Here is a 26,105-nt window from a genome sequence, read left to right on the forward strand (position 1 = left end):
TCAAATGATTCACTTGAAAATTTGAGTCTTGGGTTCATTAACTCCAATCCATTTCGTTTAATATATATATTATTATTTTTTAGTCTTTATTAGCATTCAAAGAAATAACAAATTTGAGGAAGGTTGACAAAGAGGTTTTGTTGAAATTTACCCCGTTTTTCACGTAGTGACTAAAAGGGCTGATTGAATTTAACCCTTTTTTCACGCAATGATAAGGACCTGTTTGAAAGATGGAATTGGAGATAGAAAGTTGATTGTTGACTCTAAAAGTGAATCCATAAGATACCCAACACAGAATATCTGCATGACTAATTTGAGAGTTGAGATAGCTATAGAACATACAACTCCCAAGAGTTCACCATCCAAACAACAAATTGAGTTTTTTAACCAACCTTCAAACAAGGCCTAAATGTATGAAGGGAGAATCTATCACAAATTACTTGTGGAGAGTGATTTTGGAAACTTTGAGAAGATTATGTATTTGATATGTTGTTTGTATTCTGTTGATACCATTATTAATTTAAGCCAATCTTTCCCATAAATCTCAAGGAATTCCCAAACTCTAGAAAGCACATATTAAGAGAATATATAGGTACTTGTTTTGAACTTGAAAACTTTACTCATTTTCCATGTTTGAAAAAGGAATATTATAGATGAAGACTTATCTCCTTTATAATATACTAGAGTTTGTATGTATCTACAGCACTGGCAGGCATCCTCTTTGAGGATAACAAGGTAAAAAAGGAAAATTATAAAGTGTTGGAGGGTTATTATCGAAAAAGGTATGGTAGAAGACATACAATAAACTTTGAGGGGAATTCTTGGAAAAGAATGTAGAAGAAAGAAAATAATGTTGGAAGCACAATCTTAGAAAAAAAAGAGAAAATGAAAGACAATGAAGTTAAAAGTGATTCTCAAGATTTGTAAGAACATCTCCAATAGAGATTTAGGCACCTTTAGCACATTCTAACAAGAGTCATACTGGAGTGACCTAAAGATTAGACCTCACATCGCACATCTTGACATGAAAGTGGATAAGAATCATAAATACTTTTTCACTCATATCTCGAGAAATGTATCTATTTATTTGTTTTTGGATGGATAAACTGGACTTGAACCCACGAGCTCAAAGTTTTTTAACAATGTGTCAAACCAATTGAACTATAAGTCTAACTAGGCCCAGGAAAAACATCTATGGTTCCTATATACTTTCACATCAGGGTGTGTAATGTGAGGTCCAATCTTGAAGTCACTTCAACATTATTCTTCTAACCAATAAATTTATTTTCATCTTTAATATACACGTTACTTTACACTATAACATTCATTTTTAAAAAATATCAATTGAATTGAAAATTGATAGAATTTAACTTGCTGGTGCGACTAGCTAAAAGGCTAGTCATTATTAATTTGATATTTTAATTTCTGACATGTTAAATATATCTTTTAACCAATCAGTTGGAGCACTCAAAACAAGAAAAATTTGTGGCTCTGACATAAACAAACTCACTAACACACATTTATTGTAAATGTTCTAAGTTTTGGTTAAATCCCAACCTCTCTTTGCGTAGGAATAAAGAGAGTGTGGTCCACCAAATTTGTTTTATTACATAGATTTTATTGATTTGTCCAAATTAAGTAGTGAGTCGTTGAGCTGGCTCAAGACAATGGACATCTTAATTGAGTCGGGTTTTCAAAATTAAGTGTTTTTCCATAGGCAATGCTAAGATTATGTTGTCCATGCATTAAAAATTTCCAAGACTAGAGAAGGAAGCCTGGACTGTCAGCCCACAAACCTTGCTCTTGTACAAGGGTTATCTGATTGGCCTGTAAATTCTTTTTGGTGGGACCGACTAATTGGCCGGCATTGGCAGACGAGAAGGTGCACCACTTACATGGTGGAGAGACCACTAGTCTTATTAAATTTAGGTAGTTTAGACACACCCTCGCTGTTTTGGTGAAGGTTTGAGATGCCCTTTGTGATTCTAACATGGTCTTCTTTGAGAGACTAACAGAAATTTACGGAAGTATCCTCATCTTCAACCTTTTATTTTCTTCAAAGTGCCCTTCTTCTACTTCAGATTTCCAACAATTTTTCGAAAGTTTTATCCTCTACCTCATTGTGAAGGAACACAAATAACTCCGAATGCCTATGAGAAATAAATAAAGAATCGTGATAATCTGACACTTTTTTTTTTTTTTTTCAGACACCCCCATCCTAGAATCGAAGATAATTTACCTTAAGATACGCAAGAAAAAGATGTATGGTTCTATAACTGCCAAGTTAAAGGCTTATGAAAAAAGGAGCATTAAATTATCATTAGTCATAAATAAAAGATTGAAGATAATGGATATATTTCAGGAAAAAAAAATCAAGTCTCTAAGAAAAATTCCCTCAGTTTGGCAAAAAAGTAAGAAAAAAAAATATCCTACAAGTTAAAGTGGCTTAAAACTATGGAACTTTGCAATAAGAATTTTAACTTTGATGTTGAAGATGAAGGCATTTAAGTCACTTTCTATTAGTCTTTCAAAGTAGACCAAGGTCAGTGGATATGTCATCAATTTGAAAACACGAGGAGGAGGGGGGGGGGGGGGGGGGGGGGGGGTGACAAAGTGGGGGGGGCTATGTCTATAGATTTTAGAAACTAATGTTATAAGCTTTAAATAACTTATAAATAATTAAATGGGAAATTTCATGCATTGTTCCAACTTTGGATCATTCGGTGAAACCAACTATAAGACATCTCTTATGTATTTGAAGTTGTAATAGTCAACACTGTGATCCAAGAACTGATATGGCTGCAAGAATATGGTCATCTTTGATTATGTCATCGTTAGTGTTCTTCGTTTTTCGGCAATCTCATGGGCTTTCATTAACCGTTGAAGGCGAGGAATGTGTGTATGAAGAGGTTGGCTACAATGGTGATATGATCTCGGGCAACTTTGTTGTGGTCGAACAGTTTCGGTTCTGGAAGTCACGACATTCTGGAATCGATTTTTCTGTAAGTTTTTTATTTTTTCCTTCTGATTTGTCTCCTTTATAACTAAAGTTTGTTTATGATTGCGCGATAGTTATGAAAAAACTACTATTTGATAAAGTCATTTCCTTAAGAAGTGTTTTTTCCTTCTTGATTAGAAGATATTCTCTGGCTTGAGCCTTGGGAAAATGATTTTTCTCATTGGGTCAGGAAAATTCAAATGTTCATGATTCCATGGTGACCCCCACCTTTCAAAAAAAAAAAACTCACTTTTTTTTTTTTTGCATTTTCTTAGGTGCAACCAAATATCCACACACATTTTCTAAGAAAATTGATTTTCTTCAGAAAACTTGGTCAAGAAAATGATTTTGTTAAAAAATATTACACACCTTAAATTTTGGGATCCATGGCTTTACTACATGAAAATTGACTTTCTTAAGACCATTTAAAAATATTTTATCTACAATCAAATACACCTTAAATTTTTGTATCTATGGCTTCTGTTCGAGAATTTCCCAAGTCGTCATGTATCTTCTCCATTTTTTAAATTTGTTGGGAAAATTATTTGACAACATAAAACAACAACCACTTTCTTGAAGAGAAAAACAATTTTCCTTCGATAATCTTTCATTACAAGTGAAAATAAGATAAAAATGAAACAAATATTCTTTTATCATTTTGAATTTATGGTAAGAGGGACTTATTGTGATGTTAAAACATCAAATTGCAGATTTTTGATCCAATTGGAAATCCGGTGCAAATGATCAAAGAATCTTCTGGAGAAAAATTTGAATTTTCGACTTTGAAAAGAGGAACTTACAAATTTTGCTTCCACAACCACAATTCAGAATCTGAAATTGTTTCATTTTATATCCATGTTGGACATATTCCCCTGGGGGAAGAGCTTGCACGAGACGGTATGCATTTCAACTTAATCTTATTTATTTATTGCTTAGTGTGGGTATCCCCACTCTTTGGGTGTGACTAATCCCACGGTCACACGCACTACCCCCTCAGAAAGGCCTACATGCAATTGGTTGAGTTGAGGGTCAACCGGACCTTGGAGGGTGGCCCCAAGGAATTTATTGCTTCGGGGGGTTTTGAACACTTGACCTACCCTTCCCGAGGAGCTTATCAAGGTTCGGCTTGCCACTAGGGCAACCCATTGGGGTTATGTATAAGGTATCTAATTAAGGGGTGGGTGTGCTTGTAATAGCAATAGAATTTTCCAAAAAATAAAATAAAATTTTACTTGTTATACAGTTGGACTAAAATATATGTCCTTCAACTTCAACCACTCATATAAAATAATGCAACTTTGCATTGATCAAGTATGGCTATTGGGCAACGTCTAATGTGCCAAAGCCAATATTGGATATAAATCAATCAAGAAATTTTGAATTTAATTGAAACAAAATTGAAATCAAATCAGTAGCTCCTGCTCATTTGTTCTTAGGATAAGAATCGTACGTCTACTATACATAACAAGTGCTACTATTATTCGCTTCCTCTGGTCGTGTTTTCAGAACTGCATGGCTTCCTGACTTATTATGTTGGACGTTCGAAATTTCCATGGGATCAGGGCATGCAACCGCATCATCCCATCCCAAAATACCAATATGAAAATACTTATAGCATTCTAAAGTTCAAAAATATATTTTCTATTTTTGAAATATAACATCAAAATTCATCAAATCAAATTAACTTCCACCTTGTGAAAAAATGGGTAAATTCAACATCAAATTCAATAGACCTTGGCGTCGAATTTACCCTTTTTTCACATAGTGCTCACCAAGTTTCAAGGTGATTTATCAAGTCTTAGAGCTATGAATCTAGACCCACACAATTGATTTCCTCATAATTTTTATATGTGATTAATGATATTTTAATTTGAATACACTCCATTAGAACATTTGGGGCCCATAAATATCAGAATAGCCAAGCTTAAGGAAGCACTAGAATCTGCAGTTGCTGAGCAACACTACATCAAGGCTCGAGATTCTCGACGTCGTAGAAGTAAGTAAATTCTAGATTTGAGTTATTAACTATATATTTGATTCAATGAAGCTATTATGCCAAGGTTGAGGCCAATAAACCTCAGAATAAATTTGTTTTCTGATGTTTTTATTTTGAATTCCAGCAAATGAGAGCACGAGAAGGAGAGTAACGGTCTACACGTTGACAGAATATTTAGTGTTCATTAGCGTTAGTGGTGCACAAGTTTATTTTATCCGTCGGATGTTCAGGCACAACCATGGGTACACAAGAGTCTAGTTTGACATGTACTTTCAGAAACATTTGAAGGTAATATGGACTTTTTTTTTATTGAATTAAATCGCAATAGTTCATACCTTGATGTGTATAAAATTATTCATATATGTTTTGATAGTTTCGTTTACCCATATGGGTTGGGATCCGTTGATTTTTTTTTCTTACCTCCCTTAATATGGATCTTGATCCATTGTTATATTCATTCTTGATATTTAAATCAGTTTTTTATATGAGGGTGGATACAAACTTAACTACTATTCTCATATTCTCTCCTAAATTTGTAAGATTCTCTTCATGTCCAACTTTTCTCAACTTCATGATAAATTCTCCTTTCATGTGACCCCAAACAAATTTTTTTATAGCCGAGGTACTCGGGTCTCTTAGAATACCTGACTAATCCTTAGGGCACATGCACTCCCTTTCCCCTTAAACTAACTAACACATATGTTCCTTGTTAATGTTTATATAATTAAGTTGTACTTGAACGTTGTGTTTGAATTGAGACAAATGAAGAGAAGAGAAGAGAAAATAAATGAGTTTCTCTCATTTTCTCTTGTTTGGATTGTTAAATGGGGAGATAAGAGAAAAGTATTGAAGAGAAAAAATGTTGACTTTTCTTTTGCTCCAAAAGTGGAGAGATTTGAAAATAAACCCTTTTAAAATATTTTACAATTCCAACTTTACTCCTAAATCTCTTTTAAGACATTTTAAAATTTCAAAAGTATCTCAATTTATATCCTGTCAATCCAAACATAGTGGAGAGAAATTGAGTTTCTCATCTCTTCTCTTCTCTTAATGGATTTCTCTTCTTTTCACTTGTCTCAACTCGAACAAAGTGGAAAGGAATGTGTTTGACTAGGTCAAAATATCTTTAGATTTTCTTGTTATGTCCATTAGTACAAAAAACTTGATGTTCCCCTTCAATATGTCTTATGGGAGTTGTCAAGTGTCTTCGAAAAGAAATTTTTTTCTTTTTCATTATAATCATTAATACCACAAACTTTATTTTGTTACTTAAAAGAGAGTGGATCCTCTATATAAGTATTCCTTATGGTTCCCTATGTAGTGGAAATTAACGGTTGAGGGAGAGTCACGTCACAAAAATACAAAATCCCAATCGTTAACAAATTGGAGTTCAGGGACTATCCATTTTCAAAGCTTGCATGAGGCTTGAAAATTGCCTTTTATTCAAAACTTTTTTAAAATCTTATCTAAACAATGATCTTTACGAGGTTGAGGTGTTAGATTTCCTTTTCAATATGTCAATCTCTACTATTTAAAGTTACTACCGGGAATTACAGGGAAAACGTACTATAGAGAATCCACTCCCTTTTTAAAAATGCTTTGTGGCACACACTTTTGAATATACGCACCAAAAAAGCCAACATATCTTCAATTCTATCCATTAATATCAAAAGCTAGATTTTAGTTTTCGAAAGCTCATTGTACCACATTATTTTGAACCCACCAGCCCCCAATGTGAGTCGAAGAGAGTAAGTTCGAGACAAGGCAACACTAATCTAAAAGTTAATTTTCGACACACCAATCCCGGCCCCAAACCCACAACCCCTCCATAAATACTCAGTCATAAAAATCAGCTTCATATACCACATGTGATCTGACCAACCGTGTGAAATTAATCATGAAAAATGCTCAAATTTAAATACCAAAAATACTTATCAAGCTGATTTGTTTGTGTTGGTCCAATAATCGATTTTTTGTGCGGGTGTAATCTTTGGGTCCACCAAGAGATTGACCTATTGTACTTCAAGGCCATAAAAGGTGCACCACAAGGCATTTTTAAGTGATTAAACATCAAGTTTTAAATATTAAAGGGCACTAAAAAAAAACCCTTCTACTTGGGGGAAATGTTGTCGCAATGTAATGCAAATACAAAATTTAACGATTGAGATTTATCCTTGAAATAAGTCTCTCTGAGACATGTGTTATGAAGATACAAATAAATCTTGCCCGTTGAATTTTGTATTTACACAGTTGGGATGATGTGTTTTCTCACGAGTCATTCTTCACAAGTCAATGGATCCCAAACCAAACACAACTGTAAAACAGACCTTTACCCACACAAAGAAAAACAAATTGATTGTCAAAAGATTTTTTTTTGACTTTAAAAGGAAAAATATGTAAATAATAATTGGGTGGTTTTTTTTTTTTTTTTATATATTTATAGTAAAAGATAATAATTATATTTTAGTTGATTTTGGTACATATTTGAGATCCCACCCTTGAGTTAGGGGTGTCAATGGATACCTATTTTATTGGAATTAATTGAAATCGGAATCCCAAAATTCGATTCTGAATCGTTATTTTCAATACTTGATTAGAGTCGGGTCTCAAAGGAACTGAGCTGAATAGGAATTGGAATTGATAGATTCTACTAGATGGGTATCCGAAACTGATTTGTTTTACTATTTTTCATATTATAAATGATCGAATATTTTCGTACCTTTTAAAATTAATAGATATTATGTAAAAAATTTCACAATTTCATGTTTTCATATCTATAGAGCAGCCAATTCAAGGAAATCCCTCTCATTTCGTTGTGCCCAAACAAGCCCTTAAAAGATTAAAAGATAATGGACCCACCACAACAAGCCAGGGGTTGCCCGACAAGTCAAGGTTTCTTCTGCCTTCGTTTGCACAGACTGATCCAGTACTTCTCAGTCCTGTAACATTTCATAAGACAAGTTACTATCTTCCTTCTTTGGTGAAACTATCAAGGGATCTGTGGTTAATATTCCTGAAGTATGAAACCTACATAAGGAGAACTCGTACTGGATCACCACTCGATCCCTTTCAAGTCTCTTCTCTTTCCACAACTGGGCACGTGTTGACGTGTTAAGTTGAATTTTCTGTGCAGATATCCACGTGTCAGCATTTTTATTGGTGGAGAAATAATTAGCGGATGTCGAATCCAAGCCGTCCGTGGGGATCTTTGAGACGTCGACAGACCCTTATTATTTCCTCTCTTTCTTGACGGTTTTCAACGGAAGTTGGGAGGGTCTGTGTTCGACCCTTTCTCCCTCTTCAGTCGTCTCAGGTCAGCTCAGAGAGAGAGAGAGAGAGAGATTAGATGATTGATGGGTATTTCTAGAGGTATAATTTCTCTTACTGTTGCTTGTCTTTATTCTTTCTTTGATGGGTTTTTGTTTGTTTGGAGAATATACATATAATTCTGATCCATCAGTTATGGGTTATGTGATAGTTGTTTAATGGGTTTGTGTTGATGGGGTGTATTTAATTCAGTTTTGATGAAATGGGTTTCTGTGGATTCTTGTGAATTTGTTGTGTTTTTGTGTTTGTTGGGCCCTGTGATTGGTGAAAGGAAGTGTTTGGTTTACATCGATTTAGGGTTAAATATTTGATTACTGTGTTATGAGGATTTGTTATTTTGATTCTTATTATGAAGTGTGGGATGCTGGTTTCAGGGTTTTCGGCTTTTAGTTAGGCTTGATTGATTTGGGTTTCTGTCTTCTGAATTTCAATTTTTTTTTCAATCAATTTCTTTTTAATTTTGATGGTTGGATTCTTAGGTTTTGGGTTTTTTATCTGAATAATTAGGGCTCCAAAGTACCTTGCTCTTTAGTTTGGGATGGACAAAGTGGGATTGAAACTAGATCCAAGAGGTGGTTGTGCAAACGGATTCAAGGGCTCAAACCCAAATCCTAGACAGCGCATGAAGCTGGCAGGTTTGAGCCCTACTTTTGGCTCATAAACCGATTCTATTTACTCTTGATTGATTTGGATTTTTTTATTATTTTATTTTATCTGTTGAGTATGGTTAATTGGTTTTTTAGGAGTTTCTATGTTTGGATTCTTTTTCTTTTAATTTTTATTTTATCGTTATCGTCTTATCGTTATATATATATATATTTCATTAGTAAAGTTTTTGTTAAATATAAACATATTTTTCAGTTGATGACAAAACTTTTTTTTATCGATGTTTATGCTTTTGCAGGTGCCAACTTTGTATGTTGGTAAAATTTGAGTGGTCATACCATAGACCTGAATTCAATACTGCTTTGACCCGCTTGGATACACAGATGTTATCAAAAGTTTTTAAGTCTTGCATGCGTATGTGTTAGCATATGTTTGTTCTATCACACAGTTAATTTTCCTATCATGAGAGATTTTTGGTCTTCATTGATTTCGTAAATATCTTGTTTTATTTCATCCCAAGATTGGCTAATGATGAGGGAAAAAACTTTGAAGCGGGCATCCCGCTTCAAAATTTCGGTAGAACCCTTTTCTTTGAATTACACGTGGCATATCCAAGGAGGTATCCCAAATATTGATAAAAGTAGGGGTATGAAATAAATACAAAAAGTCACATGGCATGTTGCGAAGAAGGTTCTACCAAAATTTTGAAGCAGGCTGCCCACTTTAAAGTCGGACTCAATGATGAGGTAGATATGCTCGAAAATGTGTCTAGGGTTGTGTTGCTTTGAGGCTAGAGTTTCCAATGTAATTCGTGTCTTTGTTTCTTTTCTATTTAAATTTTTTTCCAAATAAAATTTTCCTGTTACGATTAAAAATAAATCGTTCTGTATAGTTATACATGATAAATAAAACTAGCGTTTCAACTTTAATATTTCAAATCTCTTTTCCTACCCATACAAGCTAAGGTCCATGATCAAAATCAAATAAGTGAAACTGAGCTACAGAAAATGAACTTAAATGTTCTCCATAGCTCACAAGCTTTTGTAAAACTTCACTTTCTAATAAAGCACTCATGTATAATTGTGATCCACAGTTTACTTTTTTTGAAAAATGAAGTACATAGTTCTCGCTATTCTTATATAGCAGTATTGCATCTTTGGTTGTGCTTGTGTCCATTTTATATTTTCTTCTTATCTAGTTAATTAGATTAAACACCTTCTGCTGCAGATTTGGAAGGAAAAGTGTACAGAGGTTTTTTCTGCAATTGGCATTTATAAATTCAGTTTTGGTACATACTACAACCGTAAGTCATGCCAGCATTGAAAATGAAGAGCAAACCAAGTGCGGGGTGTTCGGAAGGGAAGGGCCTCCATGCGTGTCACAAATCAAGTAAAATATCCAAGAACTCTTGTTCTCAAGTCCGAATATCTCAGCATGCAGCAGAGTTGGACACTTCTCTAAATCATCATGATGGTAAGCAGCTATTTTTTCTACTGTATCCAGTTAAAAAACATCTTATAAAGGTATTAAGAAAGGTTAGGTGAATTAGTTAAAGAACTTTCAGCGTATATGGATTTCTTTGTTTTGTTTGTGGTCCCAAGTTTACTTTTCTACCCCTTTGTAATGAATGACATGGCACATTTAGGGTTTTTCCCCGTGTTGGACACTTATCGACATGTTTATCAGTATTGACACGTCCAAACACACATCTTGAGTCCTTGTCTCAATGATTTTATATAAGAGAAAAAAATGCCTCTAAAAGAAGGCCTATGTTTCCATCCTCCATTCACTAATTTTTGAGTTGTGAAACACATCTATAGTTGTGTGATTTATAAATCTATGTACTGATCTATGATGTATGAAGATATTCTCTTTTACTTTTCGTATTCTTTTACTTATTTCATTTTTTTAAATGAATTATAATAGCTGAGTCATTTAGTTATTATAAAATGTGGATGGAGTGGTGCCTTATCATCTCAAAGTCATCCTTCTCAAATACCTTTATCTGGACACCAACACATGTCCATGTCATTGTATTTGAAGATGATGCTACTGATATAGAAAGGTGATGGAATGAGCAATCGAACAAGAAGATGAGACAAAGAGCAGGAGAGAAGATGAAAAATAAGCTAAGGGCTTGGGAGAAAAACGGATTTTTTTTGCTTATATTCGGAGACACTAAGAGAATTTCAACATTTCCCTCACTAAAGAGGAGAAATCCTGAAAAAAAAAATGACTAACATCAAAATACAATACTGACAACAATTGTTACATAGTTCTCTACTCTTTTCAGTTACTTCATTTTTTCAAAAACTTTTTTGAAAGGCTTAATATCTCTCAAAGTCATGTATGCATATTTTGTTAGAACTTCAATTTCAATTATGAAGGGAGAAATGTGTCCTTTATTTATTATTTCATCTCTTTAATACTTGTTCTTATTACAGTTTTTCCAAATATTGTAGCATCCAAGGAAATTGAATGTGATGATGTTTCTTATCGTGAAAAAAAATTGGATGGAGAAAACTGTCAGTTTCGAAAGTTGTCATTATCTGTTGCTGAATCTCCACCTGTTGAAAGAACGGTAAAAATTTAATTTTGACTCATGTACTTTACTAGTAATATGCCCTCGTTATATCATCTGATAATGTTGTATTTTTTAAATTTCTTGATATTTTTCATTGTATTTTTAAAGTAATCTATTGTGTATATCACACTATGGTTGTCGGGGCAAATTCTGCCGGGTTTATTAGATCTTTTAAAACATTACGACATTGTGTACCCCTTTAGCAATCGTAGTTACATATATCATTTCTTTTAATAATTAAAAGGAACCTCGTATGATTTTATTGCCAGTACTTGCACACTTGAGTTTTCGATATTGGCAAGCCACTTTGAAGGCCAAAACCTGAAGACTGAATTACCAACACATAAGAAATGATGTTTAACAACTTGTAAATATTCAATAAAGGACAAACCTTGGTTAGATGTCCACATGAGTTTTATGGATGAGGCAGGAATCTTCATTAATATGATGATATTTTGGCAATATTAAACACACATCTGAGTTCTACCTTTTCTGATTGAAATTTTATATAAAACAAATATAACATTATATATGTGTTTTCTGTTGTCTATAGGGTATATGATAGTATGATACAGATCATAAGATAGTCCAATATTGTTATCATTCTATGCTTTGCTTTAAATTATTTCAAATATGCTGCCAAATTTACAAATCCTGTTTTTCAGTATTCATTGAATCGGAAGCATACCTGTATCAAACTATCAATGCTACATGGTTTAGATACCAGTCTTCCCTAGTTAACCAGATCTGAACATCCAGCGGGTGCCTTCACATATTTTATAAATAAGAGTTTTATAAAGCTGCCATATGTACCAGGATGTGTATTTGTTCATGTCTTTTCATAAATCCCTTCCAATATATGTTGACATGAAAATAAACCCTAAACATGTCATGGTGTTAGATGGGTGACATGAATTCACTCCCATTCTGCATTCCATGAATGATATATTGAGATTCTTTAGCCAAAGGAGTTCTTTTTCCCCCATTTCTATCTTTCTGTACCCGGATTTTCTTGTCAATAGAGTTTTATCTTTCCAATTAAAGAAGACCATGTCCCTTTTATTTCATCTGATATGCTTCTTTAAGGTGTTTTCTGTTGTTTCGTTTAACGTATCTAGTCATTCATTTTGACCTTCAGACTAATCTATGCTCATTACAGGAGTTTGTACCAGCTGCTGCATGCTCATCAGATTGGGGGACAATCTTCTCACCTATCTTTGATTCCAATGAATTCAACCCAGATATTCATAAATTTGAAGGTATAACTTGAACTTATTGTTGGTTGAACACAAGTCTATATGACTTGATACATCTCCTTGACTATGCCTGCATTAGAAGTCATTCTAGTGCATATTGTGAAGAAACTTGATTACTAAGTTAAAAGTTTAGTCAACTTGTGTGGAACTGTACATTATGGTTATTGGTGTCTGCAAGTTATCTCACTTGTCCCAACAGTGGTTAGTCATTTAGGTTGAGGTTACATTATGGTTTATTGCCCATTGTATCCAAATTTTTGTTTGAGATACTTTGTGGGTAAGTTCAACCAATGTTTAAATAGAAGTTTCATTGGTGACCTACCCCTGAAGTATATATGTGTATGTATTATTGCATATTAAACAATGCACTTGTCCTAATCCTTTTTTATTTATTTATAAGAACTTATCATATTTTTTATGGTAAGGAACATTGATTCTGTGTGGTACGTATATCAGGTGATGACAGAGATGATGGCAGTAATAGTTTGTGCGATTATCAAACTTGTAATGTGTCAGACTTTCACATCTCGGACATGACTGTACCTGGTTTGCCCTTAGATAGGAATATAGGATTTGATGATATTATAGAGGCCAATCCTTTTCCTGATTACGAATGTACTGATCTTGATATGATGTTTGATATGGCCGAGAGATACATGATATTGCCTTTCCTTGAGGAAACTGTGGAAAGTAGCAATATCATCCTTGATGACAAACCACGCGGAGAAGCCTTGACGAACTCAGATAATGGATGCTTATACATAGAAGTTCATCAGATGAAATCCTGTGACCAAGAATCTGATACCAACTTTCACTCTGGTGACTCAGATGAAGCTGACTGCTTTGACCCATACCTATTTTTGGGAAATCTACCAGACCTATCCGATGTGGTTCCGTCTTTGTGTCCCATGTTGTTACCGAAGGAAACACGGAAAAGGAGGCCTGTTACCTTAGTGCTTGATTTGGATGGTAAGGAAATTGACTTTCGATTTTCAACAGTACAATTTGTGCAATCATATTGAGTTCTTTTGATTGAATTTTTGGCAAAAAAAAAGTTTTTGTTGATCATGATGGTTTGCATTTGTACAGAAACACTTGTCCACTCTTCCTTAGAGCACTGTGATGATGCAGATTTCACCTTCCCAGTGTTTTTCAATATGAAAGAGCACACTGTATATGTAAGACAGAGGCCATACCTGCAAACATTCTTGGAGAGAGTTGCAGAGATGTTTGAAATCATTGTTTTCACTGCCAGTCAAAGTTCCTATGCTGAACAGCTACTGAATATACTGGATCCAGATGGAAAGCTTATTTCTCAACGTGCTTATCGCGAGTCATGCATTTTTTCAGAGGGAAACTATACTAAAGATCTGACTGTTTTGGGAGTCGACCTGGCAAAAGTTGCCATAATTGATAATTCTCCACAGGTATTATTCTTCAAAACTGGTTTATTTGATCGTATATAAAAACAAACACACACACAGAGTCTAATACTGGCCTTATTTCTATCATGATCAAAACCTATAATAATGTTAATAAATTGATTTTTATAAACTATATTATTTGATTTATAAAAATAAAATTATAGTTCTTAATGAGTTTCTCTTTTGAAAATGTGCAATTTCATTATTTGACCATCTTGATCATCAGATGTGTACTTCCCACTAGTAAATATGAAAAAGAACTAACAATATATATATATATAGGGAAATGTTCAGCAACAAACATTTTGGCAAAACATTTTTCAAAACATGGGTTAGAGGTTATGGAATGGGCTGATTTTTGGTGAGGATGATCTCTACGATGAGGAGATCATCGTCACCAAAAATCAGCCCATTCCAAAACCTCTAACCCCATCAAAAATGATTTACAAAAGTGGACGGTCCACGATTTTTCAACTTGTAAACATGGGGTTAGAAGTTTTGGAATGGGCTGATTTTTGGTGAGGATGATCTCCTCACCGTAGAGATCATCCTCACCAAAAATCAGCCCATTCCAAAACCTCTAACCCATGTTTTGAAAAATGTTTTGCCAAAATGTTTGTCAAAATGTTTGTTACTGAACGGGACCCATATATATATATATATATATATATTTGTTGTTGTTGTCGTCGCATCAAGCCATCAATTTAAGTCTTGGTGGCTCAGTGGGTGATGTCATAGCTTAGTTGTTAGTATTACACTAGCTTTTTTTTTTTTTGATAAGTGTAATGTATTGATTGAAAGAAACAAAATACAAAGAGGCCGAGAAAGCCTCTAAACAAACTACAAATCAAGAAGAAATTAAAGCATCAAGGACTACATAAAGAGTTCCATCTAAAAACGAAGTCATCAAAAGTAATCCCCTTGAACTCAATGTTCTGCTTCGCCCAAAGGTATAACAAGCCCAAAATCTCCAAGAATGTGCCGTGGGAGCTTCTCATCTTATTGTTAAACACCCTGTTATTTCTCTCATTCCACACCCCCCAAGCAATAGCCGAGGGAAGAATAGCCCACAAGAATCTTTTTCTGGATGAGAAAACATTATTGGCCCACCCTTCTAACAACAAGGAGAACTTACAAGGAATGACCCACTGAATATGAAAAAGACCAAGGAATAATGACCAAATTTGATGAGAGAATGTGCAATGAATTAAGATGTGGTCGACAGACTCCCCATCTTTCATGCACAGGGGACAACAATTAGGTGTGATCCACCCTCGAGCAATCAAATTATCCAATGTAAGAATTTTCCCAAGGGAAGCCAACCAAACAAAAAATGATATTTTAGATGGGATGGAAGTGGTCCAAATGATAGATCCCAAGAATGATCGCTCGGCATAAGAATTGAGGCACTTAAAGAATGAGCTGACAGAGAATCTCAAGTCCTTGGCCCTCGTCCATTCCCATCTGTCCTGTTCACTTTCGTTGAGAGGACACGAGTGTAAGAGATCAAGGAAAGATATCACATCAGTTATCTCCCAATCATTAAAGCTTCTCCTGAATCCCAAATCCCAAGTGGAAGTGAACTCATTGCGAATCAAACACTGCTGAATCGAGCAGTTCTTTTTTGTAGAACAGGCGTACAAAGACGGAAATTGAATTGCTAGAGGTGATGTGCCACACCAACTATCCTCCCATAATCTGATTTTATTACCCGTTCCCGCCTTGAACCTAATCCCTTTCTCGAACTCCTCGTTCATTTTCAAGATACCCTTCCAAACACTACACCCGTACGAGCCTTTAGCCTCGCCACTATACCAACCCAGTCTCTTTTCCCCATACTTTGCCAAAATGACCCTCCTCCATAATCTACCCCTTTCCTCCCCAAACCTCCATAACCATTTCCCTAAAAGTGCTCTATTAGCAAGTCTAAGACCCCTAATCCCCAACCCCCCATTCTTCTTGGGCATACACACAACCTTCCATCTAACCAGGTGATACTTCCTCTTACCATTCTTGTCATTCCATAGAAAGTTTCTCATAAGCCTCTCCAATCTGATTTCCACCGACCTAGGAAGCGTGAATAGGGATAGAAGGTAAACCGGGATACTCGTCAAGGTGCTCTTTATCAAGGTAACTCTCCCTCCTTTGGATAAGTACTTGGCCTTCCACATACTCAATCTTTTCTCCATTTTCTCTAGCACCCCTTCCCAAATTTTGATGCTATTGTAGGGTGCTCCCAATGGTAATCCCAGATAAGTCGTAGGTAAAACATCATGCCCACATCCCAAGGTCGCAGCCATCAGATGTATATCACTCACGTTTCCTACCCCAAAAATCTTGCTCTTTTGCAAATTGATATGTAAACCAGACATAGCCTCGAAACAACACAAAAGGACCCGTAACACCCTCACCTGATCCCTGGAGTGATCTAGGAAAACCAAAGTATCGTCCGCAAATTGTAAATGAGAAATCATCGGCCCATCATTCACCCTAAACCCCGAAAGCTTTCCTATAGTGACTGCTCTCCTAAACAATCTACCCAGAGCTTCTGCTATGATAAGGAACAAGAACGGAGAAAGTGGATCCCCTTGCCTCAGTCCTCTTGATCCTCTAAAAAAACCAGCCGGACTCCCATTGACAAGAATCGAGTAGGAGACCGATGTGACACATTTCATAATCCAATTAATCCATTTTGCCCCAAATCCCATTCTCCCCATCATATATTCCAAAAAATCCCAACTCACATGATCGTAAGCCTTTTGTAAGTCTATTTTTCCAATCATCCCCTCTTTCTTTTCCTTAATCCTTGAGTCAAGACATTCATTAGCCATCAAAACACCATCAAGAATTTGTCTTCCCCTCATGAAGGCCCCTTGTTCTTCATCGATAAGTTTGGGTAGGACTACTTTCAACCTCGAGGCTAACACTTTGGAGTATTACACTAGCTTTCTCAACCATTATGTCTAGAGTTGCTGATTTTCATAGAATCAACCCTGTTAAGCTGTGAAATGTGAAAATTAGTTGTTTGGTTTGGTACAACAAGTATAATATTAACTTAAAAACACCATTTTTCTTAATGAAGTTTATATTAGCTTCTGATTATTGAAGCGTTGGTCTCTTTTGATGATTTCAGGTTTTTCGGTTGCAAGTGAATAATGGGATTCCTATTAAGAGTTGGTTTGATGACCCAACAGACCGTGCACTGATTTTGTTACTTCCATTTTTAGAGACACTGGCCGACGCAGATGATGTCCGTCCTATCATTGCAAATAGATATAGCAATAAAGATTAAAGAGAGAGCCCTTCTTTTGTGACAGACTTTTAGCGAGTCCTCTGTCATCTGCTTGCAGCTGCTCGCTTCTCCCTTCTCAAACCACAGTCAGATAATTAATTATATTACAATAAATATACTACTTATTAGCCTTTTAGTTGTGTGAGCTCAGCTGTCGGCACCTGTCCTCCTGCCTATTCTCTCTTGTTTGCAGAAACTCTCTGTGAGGGTTGTGGATGAGACAAGGATATGCAGTTATTACCTTACACAGAGAGAGAGAGTGAGTGAGTGAGTGTATATGAATAAGGAATATATGGTGTGGCGTCTGGTTTGTTCAAAACATACATGCATCATCTCGTCTCCTCTCTTATATGAAAGTTTTTTTTTTATCTCACATTATTGATGCTTTTTTCCTGTTGTTGTTGTTGTTGTGATTTTGATCCCACTTGGTTTCTCCCACCACCTTTGTTCCATCCATGTTCCAACTTCAATAGGACTAAATACAATTGGATTGACATTTGTATTGATGCATGGTGTATGGTAAAAATAGCAGCCATCACAAGATTGAATTATTTTTCCTTTTTTCCTGAAACACTAGTGTGATTACAATTTACATGTAAAAAAGTCATAAATTGATTTGAAATTTATATGGATCATGAGGAATTTTGGATCGATGGCTATGTAAGTAACAATTATAGATGGCTGTGTCCACCTTATGCAGACTTTACATCAAATAGAAATTTGTTCCACGGATTTGCTACATTGAATTAATTTAGAAAATCAAAGGATGTAGTCAACATAAAATGACCAAAATACTATAATCTTCAATCAATCTTTCGCCAAAATTCCTTCCATCTTGTACCCTGGATTTTAAAAGATGAAGGGTTTTGGGGAAAAATCTAATTAATTTTTTTTTTTTACAAAAGTTTGAAAACGGGGCTATTTTATTCTAATCTCTCATTGAAGAATATGTCGCTAGTTTGAAAACAGCACAACCCAAGTGACAACAGCAAACAAGAAATTTTATTACCACACCAACTTTAACTATGAGCACCATATTATAAAAAATGGTAGACTACCATTTCATGTTGAATATGGCAAAATTCCAGTTCCCATACACTGTTTATTTTAATTCCCAAAACTTAAATTATTTTTTTTAATCAGTTTTATAATTAGCGATCTCATCATTGAACAAATATCAGGATATTTGACTATAACATCATCTACAATCTCTCTGATAATTAATCATTAATTAATTATAAGAGTGATGAACTCGTTAGAAAATATGTTTTGAGAATTAAAATGGACAGTGTATTAGAACAAGAATTTTTTCATAAGTCGCACATATAAACTTTTAATTTAAAAAAAAAAAAAAAAAAAAAGATTCTGTTGCCAAAACAACTTAAACTAAGACACACTATGTGCTCTCTTAATTAAAGTTGGTGTGGCAATAGAATATCTTCATAGTAGATCCAATTAAATGGTTTATTTCGTCCGCACCGGATGACTCGTCCTAGGAGACCGAGATTCGAAACCATGACTCGCTCTCTCTCTACTGATGCTCTCGTCTTCGTCGTCCTCCAGCCAATGATTCGTCATCTTCAAACTCTTCTTTAAGGCATGTAAGTAAAACCATCCGAAATCTTGTTTTTTTTTCTTTTTCAATAAAATAGGATTTCGATTTTGTTTTTTCAACCCTGGGTTTTATTAGAGGGTTGAAAGAGATGAGAAATCTATTTTTTTCTTTGTTAATTCTAACTCAAAATGGGAAAATTATAGCTGAAAACAATTTATTTATTATTAAAAAAAAGATGGTTTGTTTGGAAAAAAAAACAATTTTGCATATTTTTCTGCTTCTTAATATTGAATTCTGGGTTTTCAACGTCTTATTTTGACCACAGGACAATTTTTTCTCTGTATTTCTAGTAATTTAATTGATTCATTGAAAATGAATAGTTGATGATGAAATGGGTTCTAACTCAGAAAATAAATAAGGGCCAGGTTATTTGCACCCACTTAAACACATTTTTTGGTGGATAGAGATACTACAGAAGTGAGTGGGTGTATAAAGCATGAATAGTGGGTGCAAATAGAACGGCCCAATAAATAAACACAAAGTAAAAAAATCCTAATTATACACAAACAACAAATTCAAATAAAAATAATATAGGAAAAGAGAAGATTCAAGAGACTTGTAACTTTCATGATTTTCAAACAAATGTTTTGCATCATTTTCTAATTTTGTTTTTGTATTTTACCTCTCTCATCTATATAGTGAATCAACTTCAAGAATTTTTACAACTCTCATAAGCATTCAGATACTAAAGTTATGATTAACTCTCTTTGTCAACTTTCAGGAGTTGAATTTCTAAGAGTTGAACCTTCGAAAGTCCAACTCTCATGTTGAACTCTCGGTTTCCAGACACACCCCAATCTTTCATGGAAGACTGAAGTAAAGTTGCATTTTATAGAGAGAAATAGAGACCTACAGATAGAGGGAGGGGGAAAGGGGTCGAGGAAGTCAAAGACTGCTCCAATCGCGACTATGGTGATTCCAGGCACAAATCAAGGTAGGTTTTACGTCTACCCTTAACTTTATTGTATTTGATTCAATATAGCAGTGCAAATTGTAGTACTCCTTGGTTGATTTGGTTGGATTTATCGAAATTAGGCCATTGAGATCTCCAACCTTCTATTTTTAAGTATTCATGGATGTACACACTTACACCAAATGGCACCATACCTAAATGAGGCCATCTCCAAAAACTTATGTCAAATAGGATGACTTTTACACCAAAGTCACTCTTAGCCTTTTAAGTTGAATTCAGTTGTTTTACTTTTCATCTATGAGTTTCATATTTTTTTTATGGTTGGAGATCCTATTTGATCCTGGGTTCGCAATAGGATATTGTTTCTCATCGTTTTTTTAGGCAATTTTTTCTTGTTGACATTTAAATAAGTATAACTCAGTTTCATTTTCTCGTTAATTTCTATGAAGATTTTGAGCCTACTCCATGATTATGAGTTTTGGGAATTTAGATATAAATTCTGATTTTCTATTTCAAATCTATTTGGATTAGTTTTTCTTTGGGTCTCAGTTTGAGCATTGAGTTTAAGTTGTTTATGGAATTGCAACATCACCATCGAACATAGTTTTCTATTAAAAAATACCTCAATGAACTTGTGATTTTGACCTGTAATAATATTTTTTTATTTGGTATTATTATAGAATGGGAAACAGGATTGAGGAGATCAAACCTGAAAGTGCAAAAAAACAAGAGACAAGTAAACAATAGTTGAACAAGCTAACACTGACACCCCATAGTTGTAATACTTCACTGCTTTCGTAGAGACTAGTTTCTACGTTTTGTTAGAAATGATTTGGCCAAGTTGTTCTGGATTTGATGTATCGAGCCAGTCTTATATGCCTTTTGACACATAGACAATAGAGATCAATCCACTGCATTGCATATAGAAATAGAAGAACTTGTTAAAATTGGACCATATGTTGTGCCTCATTAAACCAGTCCTGAATGTATCCTAATTTCAAAGAGTTGCATCTGTGACTCTTTACTTCCATCATTTATCAAAGGATCCCATATATTATGCGCATGTTTATGGAAGTGCTAACTATGTAATCATGAGAATGTGCATGGTTGGCTGTGTGTGTGTGTGTTTTATTTATTTATCTATTATTATTATTATGAGTAAGCTGGATTTGAACCCACGACCTCAAAGTTGCTTTGCAATGTGTCATACCAACTGAGTTATGGGTCTAAGCCCAATGGTTGGCTGTGTTTGATCCCATTTTTCTTTTTATTGATTTCATATGCCTAATTAGTCTTCAAATATGAATTTTAGATTTTTGTGCATAATATAGAATTTTGTTTCTCTTAAATGAACTTTTTTTGTTTGTTTGTTTCATGTGTTTGGTTATTGCAGATGCAGTGCCTGAACAGAAAAGGCACAGAATATTGATGGTGTCTGATTTTTTCTACCCCAACTTTGGTGGTGTGGAGAATCACATCTATTATTTGTCACAGTGCTTGCTTAAGCTTGGTCACAAGGTTAGAGATGGCCTCTACTTACGGACCTATATACTACTGATCCTTGTTTTGTTGCTTTTGTTTCATAATTTGGAGGGTAGTTGTATTCCCTTCCAATGATGTAGAAATATACAAGGGTAGTTGCTTGTGTCCCCTTTAACTTAGTATGTCATCCTTGGTATCTGAGTGGTGATTTGCATTTTTGTTTTTGCAAATTGATCCATTTGCTCCGTTTTGTTGGTTTCTAACTGGATTTGAGTCTATGGGTAGTTCAGGTAGTGGTGATGACTCATGCCTATGGAAATCGTTCTGGGGTGCGATACATGACGGGTGGTTTGAAAGTCTACTACATACCTTGGAAACCATTTCTTATGCAGAATACACTGCCAACCTTTTATGGGACACTTCCAATTTTAAGAACAATTCTCATTCGGGAAAACATATCTTTGGTGCATGGACATCAAGCTTTCTCAACTCTTTGTCACGAAGCTTTGATGCATGCTCGCACTATGGGATACAAAGTTGTCTTTACTGATCATTCGCTCTATGGCTTTGCTGATGTTGGAAGCATCCACATGAACAAGGTGCTGCAATTTACTTTGGCAGATGTGAATCAGGCCATATGTGTTTCTCATACAAGCAAGGAAAACACAGTCTTGAGGTCAGGGTTACCCTCTGAAAAGGTCTTTGTAATACCAAATGCCGTGGACACAGCTATGTTCAAACCTGCCCCAAAGCGACTCAGCTGCGAAGAAATTGTTATAGTTGTGATAAGTAGATTGGTATATCGGAAGGGTGCAGATTTGCTCGTTGAAGTCATTCCTGAAATATGTCGTTTGTACCGAAATGTGAGTTATTTAAACTATATGAGTGATTTTTCATAGTAATTGGTTCTTTCGTGATGTGGGGTAAGTGGTATGATACATGAAACGGATACGTTTATCGATTATGATTGGTTGATAGTTGATAATACCTGAAAAAGAGGAAGTCTATCATGCATTGTTTATTGCGTATTTTGCAGTGGGCTTAGCATTCCCCCGTAATGAAGGTGAGCCATAACTTATCTGTATGCAATCAGAGAAGGCAGAGCCACCAATCCATCTCGATCATACTCAGTGGAGTAGCCCTTTTTTCTCTGATCTAACAAGCTTAGCAGGTCTCATCTGTCGAATTTCAAACAGTAAATAAAAAAATGCACTTGCAAATGGTAAATAATATGATCTACGAGTCATTAGGCACATTAATATTATAGTATCTATGCCTATCCAAAAATGAGGTCCATTGGTTAAATTGCAGATCAATGATAACATACGGGAACTGTTTAATATTATATGGGGGCAAGGCACCAAGGCCACAGTCAAAAATGGCAAAACACATTTAGTTACTTAATGGAGAAGGGGTATGGAAAAACTTGATAACGCAAGTCTAACCATTTTGATTTCAATCATCTCACTTGTGAAGATCTCCGTTAGGTCCGTTTTATTGTTGGAGGAGATGGCCCAAAACGAGTTCGATTGGAAGAGATGAGGGAAAAACACTCTCTTCAGGATCGAGTTGAAATGTTGGGAGCTGTTCCACATGCTCAAGTACAGTCAGTACTAATTTCTGGGCATATATTCTTAAACAGGTACTTCATAGAATCTGTTTTATTTTTATATGTTGGTTTTCCCACTTTTATGTTTTTTTAACAGCTTATCCAAGAGCTGGCCCATGTCTTGTGACTGGGTTGTGATTAATACACATATATGTATAGACAGGCGAGGCTCCATAACTTTCATGAAAAATTATGTGTCTGGTGATACATTTAATCGTATAATCTCTTTTTGTAGTTCTCTGACCGAAGCGTTCTGTATAGCCATATTGGAGGCCGCTAGTTGTGGATTGTTGACTGTTAGTACACGAGTAGGAGGCGTCCCAGAGGTGTGAAAAATGGAGTCTTCTACAGCGTTAAAAACATTTATTTTCCAGAAACTATTAAAGGTCTGAATTATTTCTTTTCCTTTGTGGTCCATCAGGTTCTACCAGATGACATGATTGTACTTGCAGAACCAGTACCTAGTGATATGGTAAAGGCAATCAAGAAGGCGATACACATACTTCCAAAGATAGACCCACAAGTGATGCACCTTCGTGTAAGTCAGCTCACATGGTTTTGAGCTTGGATATTTCTATCTTTTTTATTGGTTCCATGGCAAAATTGTGTTCCTCTATTTCTTTTTTTTTTTTCCTTCAGATGAAAAACCTTTACAGTTGGCATGATGTGGCCAGAAGGACTGAAGTTGTATACGACCGTGCATTAAGATGCTCTAATGAGAGTCTTCTACAGCGCCTCCCACGGTACCCTCTCTTAGATTTTTCCGTTTCAAATAGATGCCAATGGGTTTCTTTTAGCCAAGTCAATTTAACTATTATATTTTTATGCTGTATAGGGTGAGGTAATTCGGTTACTCATCCTGTCCATCATCTTTTACACCATATTTGCTTGGGTGGTTACAAATATGGGCGTTGGGTTTATCTAAAGGCCATTGATTGGATAGTTAGGATCATTTGATTTTTTTTTTATTTGTTATCTACGAAAAACTTCAAGTTCTATCTTGTTTCAGATGTAGATGACAACTTACGACTATTTTATACTTTATAGGTACCTCACATGTGGTGCTTGGGCAGGCAAGCTTTTCTGCTTGGTCATGATCATCAATTTCTTGTTGTGGCATCTATTACAACTATGGAAGGTAATAATCTTTTTAACCCCTTTATCTTGGTATGTAAGCCATTTTCGTCTGTTGGATCTTCTTCTTATAATCTCATTTTCTTTTTTAACCGTCTTACTTGCATTTCCCATCAGCCTTCGACAGATATAGAGGAAGTACCTGATTTTGTGCTTCCCCATCATCAACAAGAAGAAATATTCCCTGATTTCAGTGAAGATCAATGCCTAAGCTGATTCTCTTAGGACTGTCGGTGAATCGGGATGACCATCGGGTCTTGCTTCTCAACTGTTAATTTTAACATTTTTTTGAATAGCACAGAGCTCACACCTTTTTCTTAATTTTCCTTGGTTTAACATTTGGTTTCAATATAATATTTTGGTGAGGAGAGAAATCTTAAGTCTCAATTGAAATATTTTGAGTCCATTCAAAACATTTCCAAACAATTCAATGTTTTGGGGTCAATGTTTTGTTATGATCATAGGATCGTTATCTCATATAATATGTAATAGTCATTAATGTCTTCAAAAAGCCATGCCCGTCTTATAAGATCACTGTGATGTTTGATCATTTTCAAGCTCCATGTCTGGAAACTTCCACAATCTTATTCGAAAATCCTAGCACTTGGTACTACATCTGGAGAGCAACCATTTGAGATCTTATATGTTATACTTTGGGATAAAAGTGTTTTTTTTATGATTATTATTTAAATTAATGGTTAAAATCCTTCTAGAGCAAATTTAAACTATGTAGTACAATGGGTGTGATGATGCCAACTCTAACTCATCGGATTCAATTAGAACTCTATAGTTAAGGATGTTTGGATGAGAGTACTATTAGGACGGCCGATATCACCTATCATTCTTTTGCCTAGAAGATAAAAAAAATGTAGCCCAATGAGCCAATAGTCTAAAGTTTTAATGCATTTACCAAAATATTTTATTGATAACTCAATATTGGCCTACCAATTTTTATTCACTAACACTTTTTTTTTTTTTTTTTAACTAAATGATAAATGACTTTTCTTAATGTGTATGGTCTTCCTTTATATTTTTTTCTAATAAAAAAGACTTTCTTCTTATGGCTCTCTTCAAAATGGATAATTTTTCTTTCAAGAGTTTGGATAGTTTTAAAATATAAGAAGTGAGAGAAATGGATGAGTATTATTTGTGGAGGATTTTTTAAAGAGTCGTGTTGGAGTGACCCCAACTTTTGAAAACTCATATTGCAGTTCTTGATGGGAAATTGGATAGGAAATGTAGATGTTTTTTCACTTGTTTCTCGATGAAAAGCATCTATGGTTCCTATCTACTTTCACATCAAGAAGTATGATATAAGGTTCTCGTCTGAGGTCACTTCAACATCATTCATTTTGAAATGTAGGGTTTCTTAAAAAATCTTTATCTTTAAATAATATATATATTTTTAAAAATCTAAGATTTTTTTAATAGGATTTTTGAAATTAAATTAATTCTACCACTTCCCTCTTTTTTACCCTTCTCTTCGTTTTTTTTTTCCTCTCTTATAGGTAGATTTTTCTACGAATCTTAGAATGTAAACTTTTTTTCTTTATAATTTTTTTTCCTCTAAAAAAACAACTTTAGCGTGGTTTTAAAACTCGGTTTGACGTCTCGTCTTTTTCATGGACAATAACGAGTTGTCTTGATTTTCAGAATATCGTTCAAGTCATCTTATTTGTCTCCCAAGATTTTTCAGGTGTGAGATGCCTTGTCTATCCGTCTCATTCATGGATCATATCGAGATGTCTCGGACGAGACTTAAAACCATGGACAATAAATAAATAAATAAATAAAACAACTTCCCAAATAGAAGCGATTCCGCGTAGTGCACAATGATCTAGACGGGGGGCCCCAGAAAAATGTGAAGAG

The 26,105-nt window shown here is 34.9% G+C and overlaps 3 protein-coding genes across 10 annotated transcripts; all 3 read left to right on the forward strand.

The window, feature by feature from the left end:
* The first annotated feature begins 2,725 nt into the window (after positions 1-2,725).
* LOC147392389 (transmembrane emp24 domain-containing protein p24beta3-like) lies at positions 2,726-5,308 on the forward strand. The gene is made up of 4 exons (XM_086460057.1): positions 2,726-3,002; positions 3,709-3,895; positions 4,887-4,994; positions 5,119-5,308. Exons 1-4 carry the CDS (start codon positions 2,796-2,798, stop codon positions 5,250-5,252), a joined length of 636 nt encoding a protein of 211 aa, XP_086316183.1. The 5' UTR covers positions 2,726-2,795; the 3' UTR covers positions 5,253-5,308.
* Positions 5,309-8,208: 2,900 nt separating this feature from the next.
* LOC147392390 (uncharacterized) lies at positions 8,209-17,856 on the forward strand. 4 transcript variants are annotated; one of them, XM_086458062.1, is made up of 8 exons: positions 8,234-8,363; positions 9,226-9,341; positions 10,155-10,400; positions 11,372-11,508; positions 12,671-12,770; positions 13,224-13,736; positions 13,857-14,194; positions 17,325-17,856. In XM_086458062.1, exons 3-8 carry the CDS (start codon positions 10,238-10,240, stop codon positions 17,481-17,483), a joined length of 1,410 nt encoding a protein of 469 aa, XP_086314188.1. In that variant the 5' UTR covers positions 8,234-8,363; positions 9,226-9,341; positions 10,155-10,237; the 3' UTR covers positions 17,484-17,856. The 4 variants fall into 4 exon arrangements, with proteins under 4 accessions (XP_086314185.1, XP_086314189.1, XP_086314188.1 ...); XM_086458060.1 differs by lacking the exon at positions 9,226-9,341 and adding an exon at positions 8,829-8,956 and having other exon boundaries at positions 8,245-8,363; XM_086458059.1 differs by lacking the exon at positions 9,226-9,341 and having other exon boundaries at positions 8,209-8,363.
* Positions 17,857-18,927: 1,071 nt separating this feature from the next.
* Positions 18,928-24,786, forward strand: SETH2 (UDP-Glycosyltransferase superfamily protein). Of its 5 annotated transcripts, none has more exons than XM_086458349.1 (10): positions 18,928-19,084; positions 19,820-20,032; positions 21,405-21,529; positions 21,784-22,356; positions 22,981-23,135; positions 23,338-23,428; positions 23,524-23,640; positions 23,742-23,845; positions 24,150-24,240; positions 24,354-24,786. In XM_086458349.1, the coding sequence occupies exons 2-10, from the start codon at positions 20,008-20,010 to the stop codon at positions 24,450-24,452; spliced, it is 1,380 nt and encodes a 459-aa protein (XP_086314475.1). In that variant the 5' UTR covers positions 18,928-19,084; positions 19,820-20,007; the 3' UTR covers positions 24,453-24,786. The 5 variants fall into 5 exon arrangements, with proteins under 5 accessions (XP_086314475.1, XP_086314477.1, XP_086314476.1 ...); XM_086458351.1 differs by having other exon boundaries at positions 18,932-19,084; positions 19,885-20,032; XM_086458350.1 differs by having other exon boundaries at positions 18,948-19,080.
* Positions 24,787-26,105: the final 1,319 nt, after the last annotated feature.

This window comes from Akebia trifoliata, chromosome 11 (genome assembly GCF_017979445.1).
Source record: "Akebia trifoliata isolate Shusen 1 chromosome 11, ASM1797944v1, whole genome shotgun sequence".
NCBI lineage: Eukaryota > Viridiplantae > Streptophyta > Magnoliopsida > Ranunculales > Lardizabalaceae > Akebia > Akebia trifoliata.